The sequence below is a fragment of the Onthophagus taurus genome, unplaced genomic scaffold (assembly GCF_036711975.1).
Source record: "Onthophagus taurus isolate NC unplaced genomic scaffold, IU_Otau_3.0 ScKx7SY_15, whole genome shotgun sequence".
Lineage (NCBI taxonomy): Eukaryota > Metazoa > Arthropoda > Insecta > Coleoptera > Scarabaeidae > Onthophagus > Onthophagus taurus.
The window spans coordinates 2,743,536-2,762,180 of NW_027248940.1; the positions used below are offsets into that span (position 1 = coordinate 2,743,536).

At 34.0% G+C, this 18,645-nt stretch overlaps 2 protein-coding genes across 4 annotated transcripts in view; one reads left to right on the top strand and one right to left on the bottom strand.

Moving 5' to 3' along the window:
- Positions 1-11,815, top strand: part of LOC111421271 (calcium release-activated calcium channel protein 1-like) — a 37,859-nt gene extending 26,044 nt beyond the window's left edge. For 2 of the 3 annotated variants that reach the window (XM_071200875.1, XM_071200876.1), the window contains exons 2-4: positions 3,645-3,985; positions 4,186-4,377; positions 11,199-11,815. In XM_071200875.1, the coding sequence (XP_071056976.1) occupies positions 3,650-3,985; positions 4,186-4,377; positions 11,199-11,675 (1,005 nt within the window). In that variant the 5' untranslated portion in view covers positions 3,645-3,649 and the 3' untranslated portion in view covers positions 11,676-11,815. Of the gene's footprint in view, positions 1-3,230; positions 3,578-3,644; positions 3,986-4,185; positions 4,378-11,198 lie in introns of those variants that run through there. The other variant, XM_023054415.2, reaches the window with a different exon arrangement.
- LOC111422229 (methyl-CpG-binding domain protein 4-like) overlaps positions 1-18,645 on the bottom strand; it is a 91,702-nt gene that overhangs the window by 7,139 nt on the left and 65,918 nt on the right. The window lies entirely within an intron of this gene.

Sequence of the window (18,645 nt, forward strand, 5' to 3'; positions counted from 1 at the left end):
TCTTAGTTTTACAAGTTGCTAATGGAAAACAAATAGGTATTACGAGCATGGTACAGAACTTTTAGAATAAAAGTTGTAGCAAATTTTACCGTTAACACATTATTATCTAACATTTTTGCTCTCAGATGCATCAATGTAGAGAAATACTCGAAAATATGAAAATTAGAAGAATTCGTAGTTTTCAAAGTTGCTAATGGAAAAGAAATTGGTATTTCGACCATGATACAGAAAAACTTTTAGAACAAAAGTTGTAGCAAATTTTACCCTTAACACATTATTATTTAACATTTTTGCTCTCAGATGTATCAATGTAGAGAAATATTCGAAAATATGGAAATTAAAAGAATTCGTAATTTCACAAGTTGCTAATGGAAAAGAAATCGGTATTCCGAGCATGATACAGAAAAAGTTTTAGAACAAAAGTTGTAGCAAATTTTACCCTTAACACATTATTATATAACATTTTTGCTCTCAGATGCATCAATGTAGAGAAATACTCGAAAATATGAAAATTAGAAGAATTCTTAGTTTCACAAGTTGCTAATGGAAAAAAATCGGTATTCCGAGCATGTTACAGAAAAACTTTTCTAACAAAAGTTGTAGCAAATTTTACCCTTAACACTTTATTATCTAACATTTTTGCTCTCAGATGTATCAATGTAGAGAAATATTCGAAAATATGGAAATTAAAAGAATTCGTAATTTCACAAGTTGCTAATGGAAAAGAAATCGGTATTCCGAGCATGATACAGAAAAAGTTTTAGAACAAAACTTGTAGCAAATTTTACCCTTAACACATTGTTATCTAACATTTTTGCTCTCAGATGCATCAATGTAGAGAAATACTCGAAAATATGAAAATTAGAAGAATTCGTAGTTTTCAAAGTTGCTAATGGAAAAAAAATCGGTATTCCGAGCATGATACAGAAAAACTTTTAGATCAAAGGTTGTAGCAAATTTTACCCTTAACACTTTATTATCTAACATTTTTGCTCTCAGATGTATCAATGTAGAGAAATATTCGAAAATATGGAAATTAAAAGAATTCGTAATTTCACAAGTTGCTAATGGAAAAGAAATCGGTATTCCGAGCATGATACAGAAAAAGTTTTAGAACAAAAGTTGTAGCAAATTTTACCCTTAACACATTATTATCTAACATTTTTGCTCTCAGATGCATCAATGTAGATAAATATTCGAAAATATGAAAATTAGAAGAATTCGTAGTTTCATAAGTTGCTAATGGAACAGAAATCGGTATTACGAGCATGATACAGAAAAACTTTTAGAACAAAAGTTGTAGCAAATTTTACCCTAAACACATTGTTTTCTAAAATTTTTGCTCTCAGATGCATCAATGTAGAGAAATATTCGAAAATATGAAAATTAGAAGAATTCTTAATTTCACAAGTTGCTAATGGAGAAGAAATCGGTATTACGAGCATGATACAGAAAAAGTTTTAGAACAAAAGTTGTAGCAAATTTTACCCTTAACACATTATTATCTAACATTTTTGCTCTCAGATGCATCAATGTAGATAAATATTCGAAAATATGAAAATTAGAAGAATTCTTAATTTCACAAGTTGCTAATGGAGAAGAAATCGGTATTACGAGCATGATACAGAAAAAGTTTTAGAACAAAAGTTGTAGCAAATTTTACCCTTAACACATTATTATCTAACATTTTTACTCTCAGATGCATCAATGTAGAGAAATATTCGAAAATATGAAAATTAGAAGAATTCGTAGTTTTCAAAGTTGCTAATGGAAAAAAAATCGGTATTCCGAGCATGATACAGAAAAACTTTTAGATCAAAAGTTGTAGCAAATTTTATCTTTAACACATTGTTTTCTAAAATTTTTGCTCTCAGATGCATCAATGTAGAGAAATGTTCGAAAATATGAAAATTAGAAGAATTCGTAGTTTCACAAGATGCTAATGGAAAAAAATCAGTATTCCGAGCACGATACAGAAAAACTTTTAGAACAAAAGTTGTAGCAAATTTTATCTTTAACACATTGTTTTCTAAAATTTTTGCTCTCAGATGCATCAATGTAGAGAAATATTCGAAAATATGAAAATTAGAAGAATTCGTAGTTTCACAAGTTGTTAATGGAAAAGAAATCGGTATTACGAGCATGATACAGAAAAAGTTTTAGAACAAAAGTTGTAGCAAATTTTACCCTTAACACATTATTATCTAAAATTTTTACTCTCAGATGTATCAATGTAGAGAAATGTTCGAAAATATGAAAATTAGAAGATTTCGTAGTTTCACAAGTTGCTACTAGAAAAGAAATCGGTATTCTGAGCATGATACAGAAAAACTTTTAGAACAAAAGTTGTAGCAAATTTTACCCTTAACACATTCTTCTCCAACATTTTTGCTCTCAGATGCATCAATGTAGAGAAATGTTCGAAAATATGAAAATTAGAAGAATTCGTAGTTTCACAAGTCGCTAATGGAAAAAAATCGGTATTACGAGCATGATACAGAAAAACTTTTAGAACAAAAGTTGTAGCAAATTTTACCCTTAACACATTGTTTTGTAACATTTTTGCTGTCAGATGCATCAATGTAGAGAAATATTCGAAAATTTGAAAATTAGAAGAATTCGTAGTTTCACATAGGGTCTTAATATACTCTTTGACATTGTAATAATAATAAATAATATTCGATCACTTTGTAAGCTATTGAATCAGAAAAGTTTAAATTTGAGAATAGTTAACTGTTTAAAATCCTATTTTTCAGCAATAGCTAATTCAAAAACGCTCTAATTTGGCACGATTACTAGTGTTTTATACAGGCTGGTCAAAAATTGAATTAAAATGTTGGATGGATGGATGGATGGTGTTGAGGATACCTTAAGATGCTAGCGACCTCGGTTTAATTATCGAAAAAATCTGTAACTTTATTAATTGATAAAGCCGAGGCCGAGGTAGCTCAATGTCATAATCAATTTCAGGTTAACATAATATTACTTATCAATTAAAGTTACCAATCTTTTCAATAATTAGGACATTTTATTGTCCCACACTGACTCTGAATAGCTTTTAATATAAATTAATCACTTTCCAGGCATATAGCGTTTTATTTTTATTTTTACTCCGAATATTTTACCCTTTTAAAGGATCTTAATTACTCCGAATGGCTTTTAACAACTTTAACTGTTTAATCTAAATTTTTTACAAATTCTCGATTAAAAAAACAAAAATTAATCAATTTTATCGTTTTGTTGTGATTCTGTATGAGTGTCTTTTTTTTTCCTTGGCACATTGTTGTTGTTATTTCGTCTATTAAAAGCATCTTGAGAATGCGTATAAAACCCGATAGTTGGAGCGATAACTCAAAGTGAAGTTGAAGTCAAGTGTGTATTGTACGGTTTGCTTAAACCAACAATACACTCGTAAAGTTTGTTTTAAAACAATCATTAATGTTGCCACTATCGTTCGTTGTCGAAACGAAACAGACGGAAAATAAACGCGATTGAGAGCGGTTTAGAAATCGAGTTTGAAAAAACAAAATTAAATAATAGAGAAGTAATTGGATCTAATTTCTACCTTCGACTTCCGGTTAAAAATAAAATTCGAGTTAGTCATCACAATAAAAATTTATTGCGAAATATTTAATTTTTTTTAGATCAAATGGATCAATCAACTCAAGTTAATTTTCCAACGCAACCGAAAAGAGCGAATATAACACGTTATAACACCTCGGCAGATCTTAACGTGGGAACGAGGCAATACAACAACGGTAATAATAATAATAATTGGTTGCAAATGCGTCCAATTTCGAGTAAGGATCGGCAAAATTTCGTTAGCACAGAAACTTTTCATCAACGAAGTCGCCTTTTTTATCAATCCGAATTATCCAAGAATTCTCCAACGACCAGTGAAGTTTCGTTAACGCAACATTGGAGGGAACGGGGTACACCCCCCGTTTCTAACGCAACCTTTAATTATAACGTTCCTTTAAAACAGGTGAGTTTAAAAAATTAAAAAACTTTTAAATAAAAATAAAATGCAAATTATGAGTTAAAATATTTAACATTTTTTAAAGTTGAGTAACGTTAAAGTTAAACTGTTGAGTAATTATTATCCAACATTTTTCTATTTAAAAAATTGTTCAAAAATGAAAGTTAATAACGAAATTTAAATTAATTAATTTTATTTTTGTGCAGAAAAATGTGTATATTGGAGGATCGGATACGAGTTGTAAATGTTCCTGCGAAGAAGACAACTTTAAAAATAAAGGTTACGCCACGAATTCTCCCGAGGGATTAAGCTGGAGACGATTACACATGTCCAGGGCGAAATTGAAAGCAACCGCGACTACTTCAGAGTTACTTTCGGGATTTGCAATGGTTGCAATGGTATATATTAATATAGATATTAATTTAATATAGAGGGTGTTAATAAACGACGCCGACGTACAGATATTTTAGGGGGTGGTAGTACTTGACAAAATATCAGAAAAATTCTAATAAACATGTGGTCAGAAATTTGTCACTACAAGCTTTTTAATGTTACGTTTAGAAAACTAAAAACTTTTAGAAAAAAAATTGTAGCAAATTTTAGCCTTAACACATTGTTCTCTAACATTTTTGCTCTCAGATGCATCAATATAGAGAAATATACGAAAATATGAAAATTTGAAGAATTCGTAGTTTTACAAGTTGGTAATGGAAAAAGATCGGTATTCTGAGCATGATACAAAAAAAAACTTTTAGAACAAAAGTTGCAGCAAATTTTATCCTTAACACATTGTTTTCTAACATTTTTGCTCTCAGATGCATCAATGTAGAAGAATACTCGAAAATATGAAAATTAGAAGAATTAGTAGTTTCACAAGTTGCTAATGGAAAAGAAATCGGTATTCCGAGCATGATACAAAAAAACTTTTAAAGCAAAAGTTGTAGCAAATTTTATCCTTAACACATTGTTCTCTAACATATTTGCTCTCAGATGCATCAATGTAGAGAAATATACGAAAATATGAAAATTAGAAGAATTCGTAGCTTCATACGTTGCTAATGGAAAAAAAATCGGTATTCCGAGCATGATACAAAAAAACTTTTTGAACAAAACTTGTAGCAAATTTTACCCTTAACACATTGTTCTCTAACATTTTTGGTCTCAGATGCATCAATGGAGAGAAATATTTGAAAATATGAAAATTAGAAAAATTCGTAGTTTCACAAGTAGCTAATGGAAAAAAAAATCGGTATTCCGAGCAAGATACAGAAAAACTTTTAGAACAAAAGTTGTAGCAAATTTTATCCTTAACACATTGTTTTCTAACATTTTTGCTCTCAGATGCATCAATGTAGAGAAATATACGAAAATATGAAAATTAGAAGAATTCGTAACTTCACAAGTCGCTAATGGAAAAAAAATCGGTATTCCGAGCATGATACAAAAAAACTTTTAGAACAAAAGTTGTAGCAAATTTTATCCTTAACACATTGTTCGCCAACATTTTTGCTCTCAGATGCATCAATGTAGAGGAATATTTGAAAATATGAAAACTAGCAGAATTCGTAGTTTCACAATTTGCTAATGGAAAAGAAATCGGTATTACAAGCATGATACAGAAAAACTTTTAGAACAAAAGTTGTAGCAAATTTTATCCTTAACACATTGTTTTCTAACATTTTTGCTCTCAGATACATCAATGTAGAGAAATATTCGAAAATATGAAAATTAGAAGAATTCTTAGTTTCACAAGCTGCTAATGGGAAAAAAATCGGTATTGCAAGCATGATACAGAAAAACTTTTAGAACAAAAGTTGTAACAAATTTTACCCTTAACACTTTGTTATCTAACATTTTTGCTCTCAAAAGCATCATTATAGAAAAATATTCGAAAATATAAAAATTAGAAGAATTCCTACTTTCACAATTTGTTAATGGAAAAGAAATCGGTATTACAAGCATGATACAGAAAAACTTTTAGAACAAAATTTGTAGCAAATTTTACCCTTAACACATTGTTCTCTAACATTTTTGTTCTGAGATGCATCAATGTAGAGAAATATACGAAAATATGAAAATTAGAAGAATTCTTAGTTTCACAAGCTGCTAATGGGAAAAAAATCGGTATTGCAGCATGATACAGAAAAACTTTTAGAACAAAACTTGTAGCAAATTTTACCCTTAACACATTGTTCTCTAACATTTTTGTTCTGAGATGCATCAATGTAGAGAAATATTCGAAAATATAAAAATTAGAAGAATTCCTACTTTCACAATTTGCTAATGGAAAAGAAATCGGTATTACAAGCATGATACAGAAAAACTTTTTGAACAAATGTTGTAGCAAATTTGATCCTTAACACATTGTTTTCGAACATTTTTGCTCTCAGATGCATCAATGTAGAGAAATATTCGAAAATATGAAAATTAGAAAAATTCGTAGTTTCACAAGTTGCTAATGGAAAAGAAATCGGTTTGCGAGCATGATACAGAAAAACTTTTAGAACAAAAGTTGTAGCAAATTTTACCCTTAACACAATGTTTTTTAACATTCTTGCTCTCAGATGCATCAATGTAGAGAAATATTCGAAAATATGAAAATTAGAAGAATTCGTAGTTTCACAAGTTGCTAATGGAAAAAAAATTGGTAATGCAAGCATGATACAGAAAAACTTTTAGAACAAAAGTTGTAGCAAATTTTATCCTTAACACATTGTTTTCTAACATTTTTGCTCTCAGATGCATCAATGTAGAGAAATATTCGAAAATATGAAAATTTGCAGAATTCCTAGTTTCACAAGTTGCTAATGGAAAAGAAATCGCTATTGCAAGCATGATACAAAAAAACTTTTAGAACAAAAGTTGTAGCACATTTTATCCTTAACACATTGTTCTCTAACATTTTTGCTCTCAGATGCATCAATGTAGAGAAATATTTGAAAATATGAAAATTAGAAGAATTCGTAGTTTCACAAGCTGCTAATGGGAAAAAAATCGGTATTGCAAGCATGATACAGAAAAACTTTTAGAACAAAAGTTGTAGCAAATTTTAGCCTTAACACATTGTTCTGTAACATTTTTGCTCTCAGATGCATCAGTGTATTGAAATAATCGAAAATATGAAAATTAGAAGAATTCGTAGTTTTACAAATTGCTAATGGAAAAAAAATCGGCATTCCGAGCATGGTACAGAAAAACTTTTAGAACAAAAGTTGTAGCAAATTTTATCCCTAACACATTGTTTTCCTACATTTTTGGTCTCAGATGCATCAGTGTATTGAAATAATCGAAAATATGAAAATTAGCAGAATTCGTAGTTTCACAAATTGCTAATGGAAAAAAAATCGGTATTCCGAGCATGATACAGAAAGCCTTTTAGAATAAAAGTTGTAGCAAATTTTACCCTTAACACATTGTTCTCCAACATTTTTGCTCTCAGATGCATCAATGTGGAGAAATATCCACAAAATTTGAAGAATTCGCAGTTTCACAAGTTGCTAATGGAAAAAAAATCGGCATTCCGAGCATGATACAGAAAATCTTTTAGAACAAAAGTTGTAGCAAATTTTATCCTTAACACATTGTCTTGTTACATTTTTGGTCTCAGATGCATCCGTGTATTGAAATAATCGAAAATATGAAAATTACCAGAATTCGTAGTTTCACAAATTGCTAATGGGAAAAAAATCGGTATTCCGAGCATGATACAGAAAACCTTTTAGAACAAAAGTTGTAGCAAATTTTATCCTTAACACATTGTTTTCCTACATTTTTGGTCTCAGATGCATCAATGTAGAGAAATATTCGAAAATATGAAAATTAGAAGAATTCGTAGTTTCACAAGTTGCTAATGGAAAAGAAATCGGTATTCCGAGCATGATACAGAAAAGCTTTTGGAACAAAAGTTGTAGCAAATTTTACCCTTAACACATTATACTCTAACATTTTTGCACTCAGATGCATCAATGTGGAGAAATATTCGAAAATATGAAAATTAGAAAAATTCGTAGTTTCACAAGTTGCTAATGGAAAAAAAATCGGTATTCCGAGCATGATACAGAAAAACTTTTAGAACAAAATTTGTAGCAAATTTTACCCTTAACACATTGTTTTCTAACATTCCTGCTCTCAGATGCATCAATGTAGAGAAATATTCGAAAATAAATCGGTATTACGAGCATGATACAGAGAAACTTTTAAAACAAAAGTTGCTAACATCTTGAAGAGCATTGACCATAGGATCTATTTTCAAAGTATACTTTACTATTACTAGACTCATCTATACCAAGTTCTGCTAGCCAGGACTGTTATATTTAAATGTAAATTTAAGTTTATTGTATAAAACAGGTTTTGAAAATAATAAAAGTTCAGTTCATCTCCAGACGTGGTTTGATTCACATGACATGGCGCTGCGAGTAAAACACGTGAAATAAAGATAAGTTAAAATTAAATTACATGAAATAAAATAATATGGATCAAAAATTTATACAACCAATAATTGTATGGAATCAATCAAACAATTTATTACAATATTAAAAAATCAAGCATCGCAATGTGAATTCGGCGATGAATGATTAAAAAACGATTTAATAAAAACCATGCTCATAACCGGCATAAAAGACGACGCGGTGAGAGAAAAACTGCTTCAACGGGATTCCGACACATTAGACAAGGCAATTGAATGCTGCATTTTGACGGAGACAGCTCGTCATCAATTAGATGAGATGAATTCCACTTTTTCGAAATCTATTAAAACAGAAATCGACGCCATTGGGAAGAGGAGAACGAAACAATTTCAAAGTCAACCAGGGTCGTCGATGTCACAAACAACAAGACAGAAAACATAGAAAGGATCGTCTTTAGGCAAAGTGCCATATTTGAAGACCTCAGACAGTAGAAAAGAAGGAAGCCATGCTTTAGGGTGCCATGCATTCAGAGTTGATGATATAGTGAGAAATGTCTAAAGATTAGCGGAAGTTATGAAAAGAACAGAGTTGAAGGAATGGATTAGGAGTGAAGAAATCGCAAAACCTGAAAAATCAAAAAAAAAAAGGAACACCAACCGAAAAAAAGGCGGAGAGAAAAGAAAGAGACGAAGAGCAACATGATAAAAAATGAGAATGTTTGTAAACAACTGAACGCTGAAGAAAGTTGGAGAAAAAGTACTTCAAATGAAAACAGGTGTTAGAAAGGTTTCAGATTCTCGTCCTCTTAATATGTTTCCTTCCTTGAATATGGAAGAAAGATGAATATGGAAAACATTAGAAACCTTGAAGCAAAAGTCTTTTAAAGGAGCAAGCATGCGACGATTTTTCTCCTTTTGTCACGGCAGAACGAGAGCTGCATGGTGATCGACTCTCTAAGAGTCATGGAACTAAACTCCACATTAGACGACCAGTGCATTGTTTTTATCAAGAGTGCCAAGCAATTTCTTCCAACTATCAACACTGTCAATAAAATTAAATCGTCAGCCACACTACCAGGGTGTCCTATTTTTTCGTCTTCCTGATTCTTATACCATCTCCAGGCATAGGGAGCATGGCAGCTTTTCTTCAACTTTTTGGTCTGATGCGTTATTCTGGTATCTGCCACCCTTTTTAAGATACCTTAGGAAAATAGCCATAAATGTACAGGGTCTGTCACGATGAGAGGAATCTATATGTATATGGAAAACTAAAACGAAATTTATATACAGGTTTACCCGAGCTAAAATATTTTCAGTTTTCCCCAACTTGCTCCAACTTTGATTGCCAAAAATATTCTCCTATTATCTAGTTTTCCTATCACTTTTTTACTGTTCACTGTTTTGGTTGTATATAACCAAGTAAATTTACTAAAAGCATCCATTTTGTTGAGCAAGTGTTGTCTTCCGACTCATATAATACACAGGATGTAATTTTTGATCATCTTCACTGTCTTGCATCAGTATTGCACCAAATTAAACAGTTTTAGCATCATTTTGGTATATTTTTAAGGACAGGACGTTCTGACAAGATGGTCTTTAATCTTTCAACGGTTACACTTAATGGTTTAGCTATCAGCGAATAGTTTTTGACGAATTTTCGAAAATAACGAGCAATGCTCAACAATGATTGGAACTGCTTCAGATTTCTAAGATTTGAAAATTTTGTTACAGCTTCAATTTTTCTCAGAGATAGTCGAATGCTTCCATTAATTACTTCAGAACCCCAATACTCTATTTCTGACTTCAAGAATTGACTTTTTTTCCAATTAATCTCCAAGTCGTGATGTTTAGCAACCTTTAATACATATTTTCAATGTTTCCAGAGCCTGCATCTCGTTTTCAGCTACAATTATAATGCTATCCATGTATGTTAGAATCATTCCATCCTTTATCAAATCTTTGAAGGTGAATTGCAATGCCCAAATGGTGTTCAAAAAAATTGATATTGACCAGCAGGAGTTCCAAAGGACATCAACGGGGACATGGAAAAAACTATTCTTCAAATCCAGCGTGCTGAATATCTTTGATTTTTCTAGACAATCTAGGATGCCTTTCTGAATATCTTTGCCTTTTTCCTCTAAATCAAAAAAAATCTTAGACAATCTCGCTATCTAAACTTTATAGCGCAGTTCTCAACAGATATTCTTTACAACAATATTGATTCTTTTGAATTTTACGAACTGAACCTTCAAACTTTGCAACAAGCTCAGTCTACAAATTAACAACTCCAAGAACTACTTAAAACTCAAAATTCGTCTAAAACAACAAATAATTAAGCGTTTCGACCCGTAAAATTATGCCACGACTTTCAGAAACACCTGTATATCAGAATTGATAGGAATGATTAAAAATTATGTTTAGTAATAACAGATGTAAGAATCATATTAAATATGATTCAGGAACATGTCAGAATAGAATAAGATATGTCAGAAATAGGTGTCAAAAGTCGTTGTAGTTTGCCAAAATTTTCTGCTACACGACAAAGTTATGTCTAACATCAATCTATGTTAAAATGGTGTAAGATATAACTCATAAATTTATTAGAATTTTATCACATGTGTCAGTAATACATATCAGAATTAATATGAATGTGTCAAAATTATGTTTTGCAATAACAGACGTCAGTACTACATTAAATATGAATTAGGAACAATCAAATATGTGTCAAAACTCATTGTAGCTTGTCAAAATTTTCTGCAACATGACAATAATGTTATATGATGCAAATTAATAATTTTTTTTATTAAATTTTAGGTAGAGCTTCAAATAAATGATCCAACCTCAGTACCTCAATGGCTTTTCGTGTTATTCGCCGTTTGCACAACCGTCCTTGTGGCCGTCCACATCTTCGCCCTGATGATTTCAACTTACATTCTACCCAACATCGACGCCATATCAAAATTGGACGTTTGCGAATTGGTCTCAGAAAGCCCTCACGAACGAATGCGCGGATTCATCGAACTCGCATGGGCGTTCTCCACGATTCTCGGCCTCTTCTTGTTCCTTGTCGAAGTGGCGATTTTATGCTGGGTGAAGTTTTGGGATTACAGTTTTGAGGCGGCCATCGCGAGCACTGTTATCGTTATACCCGTTTTGGTTATTTTCGTTTTATTCGCCGTGCACTTTTATCATTCGTTGGTCGTGTATCGGTGTGATACGTCGATGAGTGATATGCAGAAATTGGAGGATATGAAAAAGCAGTTGGATGAAATTTCTACGAGTCAGGTTTAATGAAAATTGTTTTTAATAAATTGTTTCTATAAAATTGTTTTTTTAGTTTTTAATTTTGTAAGTTTGTGATATAATTTAAATTTTGTTAGAATTTTAATTGATTTTTGAAATGTTAAATAAAAGTTGTGTTATTTATTAAATAGCTTTCCTAAATGACCACTAAGACAAGTGACTCCTATTAGAAAAGCAAATACTTTTGCAGCACATCTTGAAACAAGAAGTTGATGGATTACCAACTTAAAAACCTCTAAATCCAAAAATACTAAGATGTATTGTCGATGTAATGGATATTGAATGAAGATATTGCCTCGGCTTTAATAACTTTCTCGTCAATAGCAATACTTCTTAATCTTAGGTTGTTTTTAGGTTGAGTTGGTTTGTGTTGCGTTTAGGTTGGGTTGCTCTCGAGGTGAGTTGCTGCTAGATTGGATTGTATTGCATTCGAATTGGGTTACTTTCGGGTTGAATTGTATACAGGTAACACTAGAGAAAAGGGTACATTGGATGCAGTGATGACTATAATGCATTCAAGACCGTGTCCTGGAAAGGAGTAAGGAAGGCCATGAAGGAGAAGGAAGTTCGGCACTGGATAAGAAGAATACTGAAATCTTACCGCTGCGAGAGGAAGAAATTTCTATCAGAAGGAAAGGACAGAGTTGTCACCTCCGGAATTCCGCAGGGAACAGAGTGGTGGAGGTCGTCGAGAGGAGGAATAGCAGAAGAGCTGTCTCGTTATCAAGGGATGGTAAGAAGAGGAAGGTCATACGTAATTTGTCCGATCTTGATGGGTGCCCCCGTGTCCTCCGTCGTCGCGGGATGACTACCCGTGGCCGGGCTGCTGTGGAGTAGGTTATGATTTGTTTATAATAGGCTATAATTCTTTTCTTGTTTCAAGTATTTTTCTTTAAAAGTACATTCAGTTTTGATTATTATGCTGGGAGTAGTTCGGTTTATGCCCAGTTTATTTATTTACCTTGCACATATATATATTGTTTCTTTCATTTTTATTTTGTTAATTTTTGAGATACTTTGTTATTGGTTATTTCCGTTTTTTCCGGGGAACTTAACTCGTTGGTCTCAGTTCTCACTGTAGCGACCTGCCCGGTTTTCGTTGTATGAATTTACATCACTTTTAGTTTAGTTAGAACAATTTTCGTTTCTTTTATCTACTACTTTTATATACTTTATACATACACGCATATCTATATATATATATTTTTTTTCTTTCTTTTCTTTTGTTTGTTTTTTTTTATTTCAAGTTTTGTTTGTCTATTGAATTTTGTTTGTTTTTGTTTCTTTTTTTCCTTTTCTTTTTCCGCCTTTTTATTGTTTCTGAATGGATGTTGGTATCAGTTGTTCATCTGATTCTTCTTCACAATCTTTCCTTTCTTGTATTTCATCTATTGACTCTTCTCTCGCGGCATCAACGGAATCTCTCCTTAATGTCGAGGATGGTGATGGCGTGACTAATCCCGCTGATTATACGGGGATCTCCTCGACTGATCTCTTCCGAGGACTGACCAACTTCATTTCAGTCTGTCATATAAACGCGCAAAGTATTTGTGCTCATTTTGATGATCTCCTACTTACATTTGAATCCAATATCTTTGATGTCATCATGGTTGGAGAAACGTGGCTCAAGCCGACCTTACCTTCTACTTTATACACTCTTCCTAATTACTATTTGTTAAGAAATGATCGTATGTTCTCACGTGGTGGGGGAGGGGCCTTGTTTATTCGAAACACTTTGCATGCTACCATCGTAGAAACCTCCGACGTTGCCGAATGCGGAGTTTTTGCTTGTACAGCTGAAAACTGATTATAATAAATTATTACTCGGTGTTTTTTACTGCCCTCCTTCTATGAACTATTTTGATCAATTGGAAGAGATTTTGGAAAGGCACTCACTTATCTATGGGACTATTCTGTTAATGGGGGATTTTAATACCTGTCTGTTGAAAAATGATACTCGTAGTGAGAAACTTCAGTTCGTTACTTCTTCCTCAAACTTATCTATCTTACCCTCTCTGCCTACTCATCATCTTCCTACCTCACATTCTCTTCTTGATCTTATTATTACATCCTGTCCAGACGGAATACTTACACATGGTCAGCTACCTGCCTTCCAATTCTCCAACCATGATTTAATCTATTGTGCTCTGCGGGTGCAGCATCTGAGTCGTTCTTGGCGTGTTGTGACTTACCGTGATCTAGGGCGAGTTGAAAGTAATTTGCTCTTGTCGGATGCACTGATGATTGATTGGCTTCCACTGTATCGTTTAACAGATATTGATGCTAAAGTGGACTACTTTAATTCCAAAATCATTAATCTCTATGATAAACATGCCCCACTTAGGCAACGCAGGATGAGGCACCCGCCTGCACCTTGGCTGAGTGATGAGATAAGATCTCTTATGCGACTGCGTAACCGTGCAAAGTCCGTAGTTAAACGTACACCCTCTAGCGCTAATCGGGAAAATTATCGAATTTTACGCAACCGCTGTAATCATAAATGCAAGTATGCTAAGAGATCTTATTTCTACCAGAGGCTGTCTGGAGTCGCGCCCAGAACATTTTGGAGGACTATGAGGTCTCTCGGAGTGATTGATTCTCCGTCTGTCCAGATGGATCTTGATTGTGAGTCGATGGCAAACTTTTTTGCAGAGCCTCCCCTGATCATCGATGACGTAATTAAGGCAGCTACAATTAATGAAATTCTTACTTCTCTTAAATCTTGCTCCTTCTCTCTTACGCTTGTGACCGCGATCGTAGTAGGCGATGCTTTGACTTATTCGAAGTCCCCTTGCGTGGGTTCTGATGGTATCGGTCTCAACCTTCTTCTTCCTATCCTGGATATAGTGCTTCCTCCCTTAACTCATATCTTCAACTTTTCTCTTGAGCGACCTTTATTTCCCTCTGTCTGGAAGGTTGCTCATGTCGTTCCCATACCCAAATCCAAGTCCTCTTCATGTAACACTGATTTCCGTCCGATTTCAATTTTATCCGTACTATCAAAAGCTCTTGAACGCTTAGTTTATTTACAAGTCCAAGGATTTCTAGAGAGGTTTAATTTACACAATGAGTTGCAATCGGGTTTTCCCAGTGGGCATAGTACAACTACTGCTCTCATTAAAGTTACTGATGATATTAGGTATGCCTGCGACAACAGATGTGTTACTGTGTTGGTACTGCTCGATTTCAGCAAGGCTTTTGATTCTGTCGACCACAGCCTTCTTTTAGCGTCTCTTTCTGCCTACGGATTCACTCCCCCCTGTGTTTCTTGGTTTCAATCCTACCTTTCCCATCGCTCCTTGTGCGTACGCGCTAACTCTTCAATTTCTTCTGCTTGTGCAATCAAATGTGGTGTTCCTCAGGGCAGTGTATTGGGTCCGTTACTTTTTTCTTTGTTCGTTAATAGTGTTACTAATTATATCTCGTGTAATTATCATTTGTATGCCGACGACCTGCAGTTATATACTACTACTACTGTTGCTGAATTTCCGGCAGCTATTGCGCGACTTAATAACGATCTATCTAACGTCTTGAACTGGTCTCGGAGATACGGACTTAAGTTGAACTCAGTTAAAACGCAAGCTATTGTGTTTGGAACTCGTCAATTACTTGGTAAGATTAATCCATCTGCCTGCTGATCTGATGCTGGATGGTAATGTCATACGGTTTTCTAACACAGTTAAAAATCTTGGAGTCCTTATGGATTCTGCACTGTCTTGGAAACCGCAAATTCAACAAAAGTCTATGCTTGCTTCCACTCTTTAAAAAGACTTCGCTGCTCTCTTCCTCCTGTGGTGCGTCGTAATCTTTGTTACTCTCTTATATTTCCTCACTTTGACTATGCGGACGCGGTTTATCCCGATCTCTCGGTGACTCTTCTGAGTAAATTGCAGCGGCTACAAAATAATTGTATCCGGTTCATATTTGACCTAAATAGATTTGAGCATGTAACGCCGTATCGCAATTACATTCAGATGTTAACCTGTGAGAGACGTAGATCCTTTCGTTTATTAACCATTTTATTTAAAATCCTTCATAACTGCACCCCAAAGTACTTATCAGATAGGTTCCAGCAATTATCAACTCATGAGCTTGCTACTCGTTCACGTTCTGATACTATTCTTACATTTCCCGTTCATAGCACTGAAATTTATCATAGATCATTTACAGTACAGTCGATTGCGCTGTGGAATGGACTGCCTTCTGAAATTCGTAATATTTCTAGAATTACTAATTTTAGACATGTTTTAAAAAGCCACTTGCTTGCCCTTCAACTGGCTGTTTCCTGATTCTTTGTTCTTTGTCTTTCTCTTTTTTTCCTCTCTTCAACTGCTCTCACTTGTTGGCAACTGATATACGGCAGATTCTTTTGGTTTCTTTTGTCGCTCTCTATCTCTCTTTTTGTGTCTTTTCTTTATTTTTCTCTTTGTTTTTCTTTTCTTGCTTAATCTTATTTGGTGATATCTAATTATCACTACTTGCCATATTCAGCAAATACTATTTTTATTTTTGTTTGTTCTGTTGGGTCATTTGGCAGAGATCGCCTGTGCGATAAAATGATCCATTTGCTGATACTGTTTAAGTTAAGTGTATCTTATGTAATTTTGTATTTTTGTCTGTGGCAATAAATGATAAATAAAATAAAATAAAAATAATATAGCTAGAATGGAACAATAATAGAGTTAACAATAGAGGAATAGAAGTTTTCCAGTCATTTGGAAGAAGAGCCCTGAAGAAATTCGCTAGATTCCGAAGAGGAGGGGGAAAAGTTTTACAGTCTGTTTAGCAGATTTCCTCTTGGGTTGAGGTATTTTCGGATTGGGTTAGGGTGCTTTCGGGTTGGATTGGATTGTTTTAAGGTTGAGTTGTTTTCACATTAGGTTGAGTGGTCTATAATTAGGTTGCTTGCAAAGTTAGGTAGCTTTCATGTTGAGTTACTGGGATTGGGTTGCATTCGGGGTGAGTTACTTTTAAATTGGGTTCAGTTAGTTTGAATTGCGTTCGGTTTGGGTTGGGTTTCATTCAAGTTCAATTTCTTTCAGATTGCGATGGAGTTGGATTCCTTTCAAGTTGAGTTGCTTTCGGGTTGAACTGCTTACAGGTACAACACTATATTACCGACCGATAGAGAGGATATACTTAACTATATCAATGAAAGTAACAATATCCTAAGAATTACCAAGTATTCTCGAAATCGAAGAAGATTTTAATAAGATCAAAAATCCTGAAAAAAGGATTAGACATTTTATATACAGGTTGGGTGATAGTAAGATAGCTAGCGAAAAATGTTAAGATACAAAAGTTTTAGTGTTTTTTAAAATCCATTACAATAAAGACAAATTAAGTATACAGGGTCAGTCAAAAAGTTATGACGAAACAAGGTTACGTTTTCCTTAAGGGAAGAGCCTCTATATTAATCCATATTTCGGTTCATCTCAAAATTCTAAATAAAATTCATGTAGCACACCATAAACCTAAACTTAACCGTTTTCCAAATATCGAGCTTTTAAAAATTTACGAATCTATTCAAACTATTTTTGTATTTTTGACATGTTTTATGTCATTGCGTTGCTATGGAGATGAGAAACTTTCAAAGGTAGCTTGATAAACTATGAACATCATTGTCTAAATTATTTTTGTGTAATTTATAGGACTGATTTGAATTTTGTTTAGAATTTCGAGATGAACCGCAATATGGAATAATATACAGGGTGTTTCGTTAAAGAAAACGTAACTGACGCAACAATCATAACTTTTGATGACTCTTATGACCTTGTATACTTAATTTGTCTTTGATTTTAAAAAACAGTGAAACTTATGGCTTAACATTTTTTGCTAGATATTTTACTTTAGGAGATAACCGACCATTTAAATATACAGGATGAGATATAGGGAATGATATGTTAAACGGAGATCGTTATCTTCACTTTCTACAGAACGAGTTCGATAATATGTTGGATGAATTGCTTCTACAGACACGTCATTTGCTTAAATGGTTTCAACACGATGGAGCACCACCACTTAATAAGCTAGCGGTACGAAATCACCGAAACTTACGTTTGCAAACGTATCTATCAATTGTTTCCATAGCATTATTATTATTATTATTGCTGCCGGGCTGAGGAGGGCGGCCCCTCTCGTTACCGCGACCTATAAGATCTATTGTAACTTTAGCCCTCCAAAGGTTTAGGGCAAATGTAGGTCCTTAATGAACCTTAGTATTGTCCTGAGGTCTTGAACCTTTATGTCGGTAGGTAACAGGGGAGTTTTACCGAAGACGTTGTGCAATTGCACAGTATATGTCCAGCAGTTTCTGACTCGTCGTTGCAAAGTCGACAAGTTTGATCCTCAGCTTGTCCAATGTGGAAGAGGTGGTATTTTAGGGGCACATGGCCGGTTAGGTAGCCTGAGAGCGTTCTTAGATCCCCTTTGCTGAGGCATAAAACCTCTTTGGTTTTGTTTTGCGACGGAGTTATCATACTCTTCGCTTGTCTGTGACCTGGAAGTTCTTTCCAGCGTAAGCCTCCCAGTTGTTGATTATTTGTTTTAGGTGGCTTTTTTGTAGTCCACATCCAGGTTGGGGTCCAATGAAGGGCGTGTTTGCTGCCTCTTTGGCCAGCTTGTCGGCCTTCTCATTGCCCTCAATGTTGCTGTGACCTGCAACCCACCATAGGGTAACATCATTGCCCCTAGCGAGTTCTCTCAGGTTGTTGTTACACTCTCTGATCAGTGCGGAATTGCCTTTAAGGCGGCCCGACTGTCTGTGATAATGTTTATGGATGCACCTTTTTGTCCCTTCTGTAGGTTCAAAGCGGTGCAGAAGGTTATAGCAAGAACTTCTGCTTGGAAAATTGTTAAGTCCGAGCTGAGGGGCAATTTGATGTGGCTATTTGGTCCACTGATGCCCATGCCTACTCCAGATCTTACTGTCTTTGAAGCATCGGTGTACCAGGCTAGG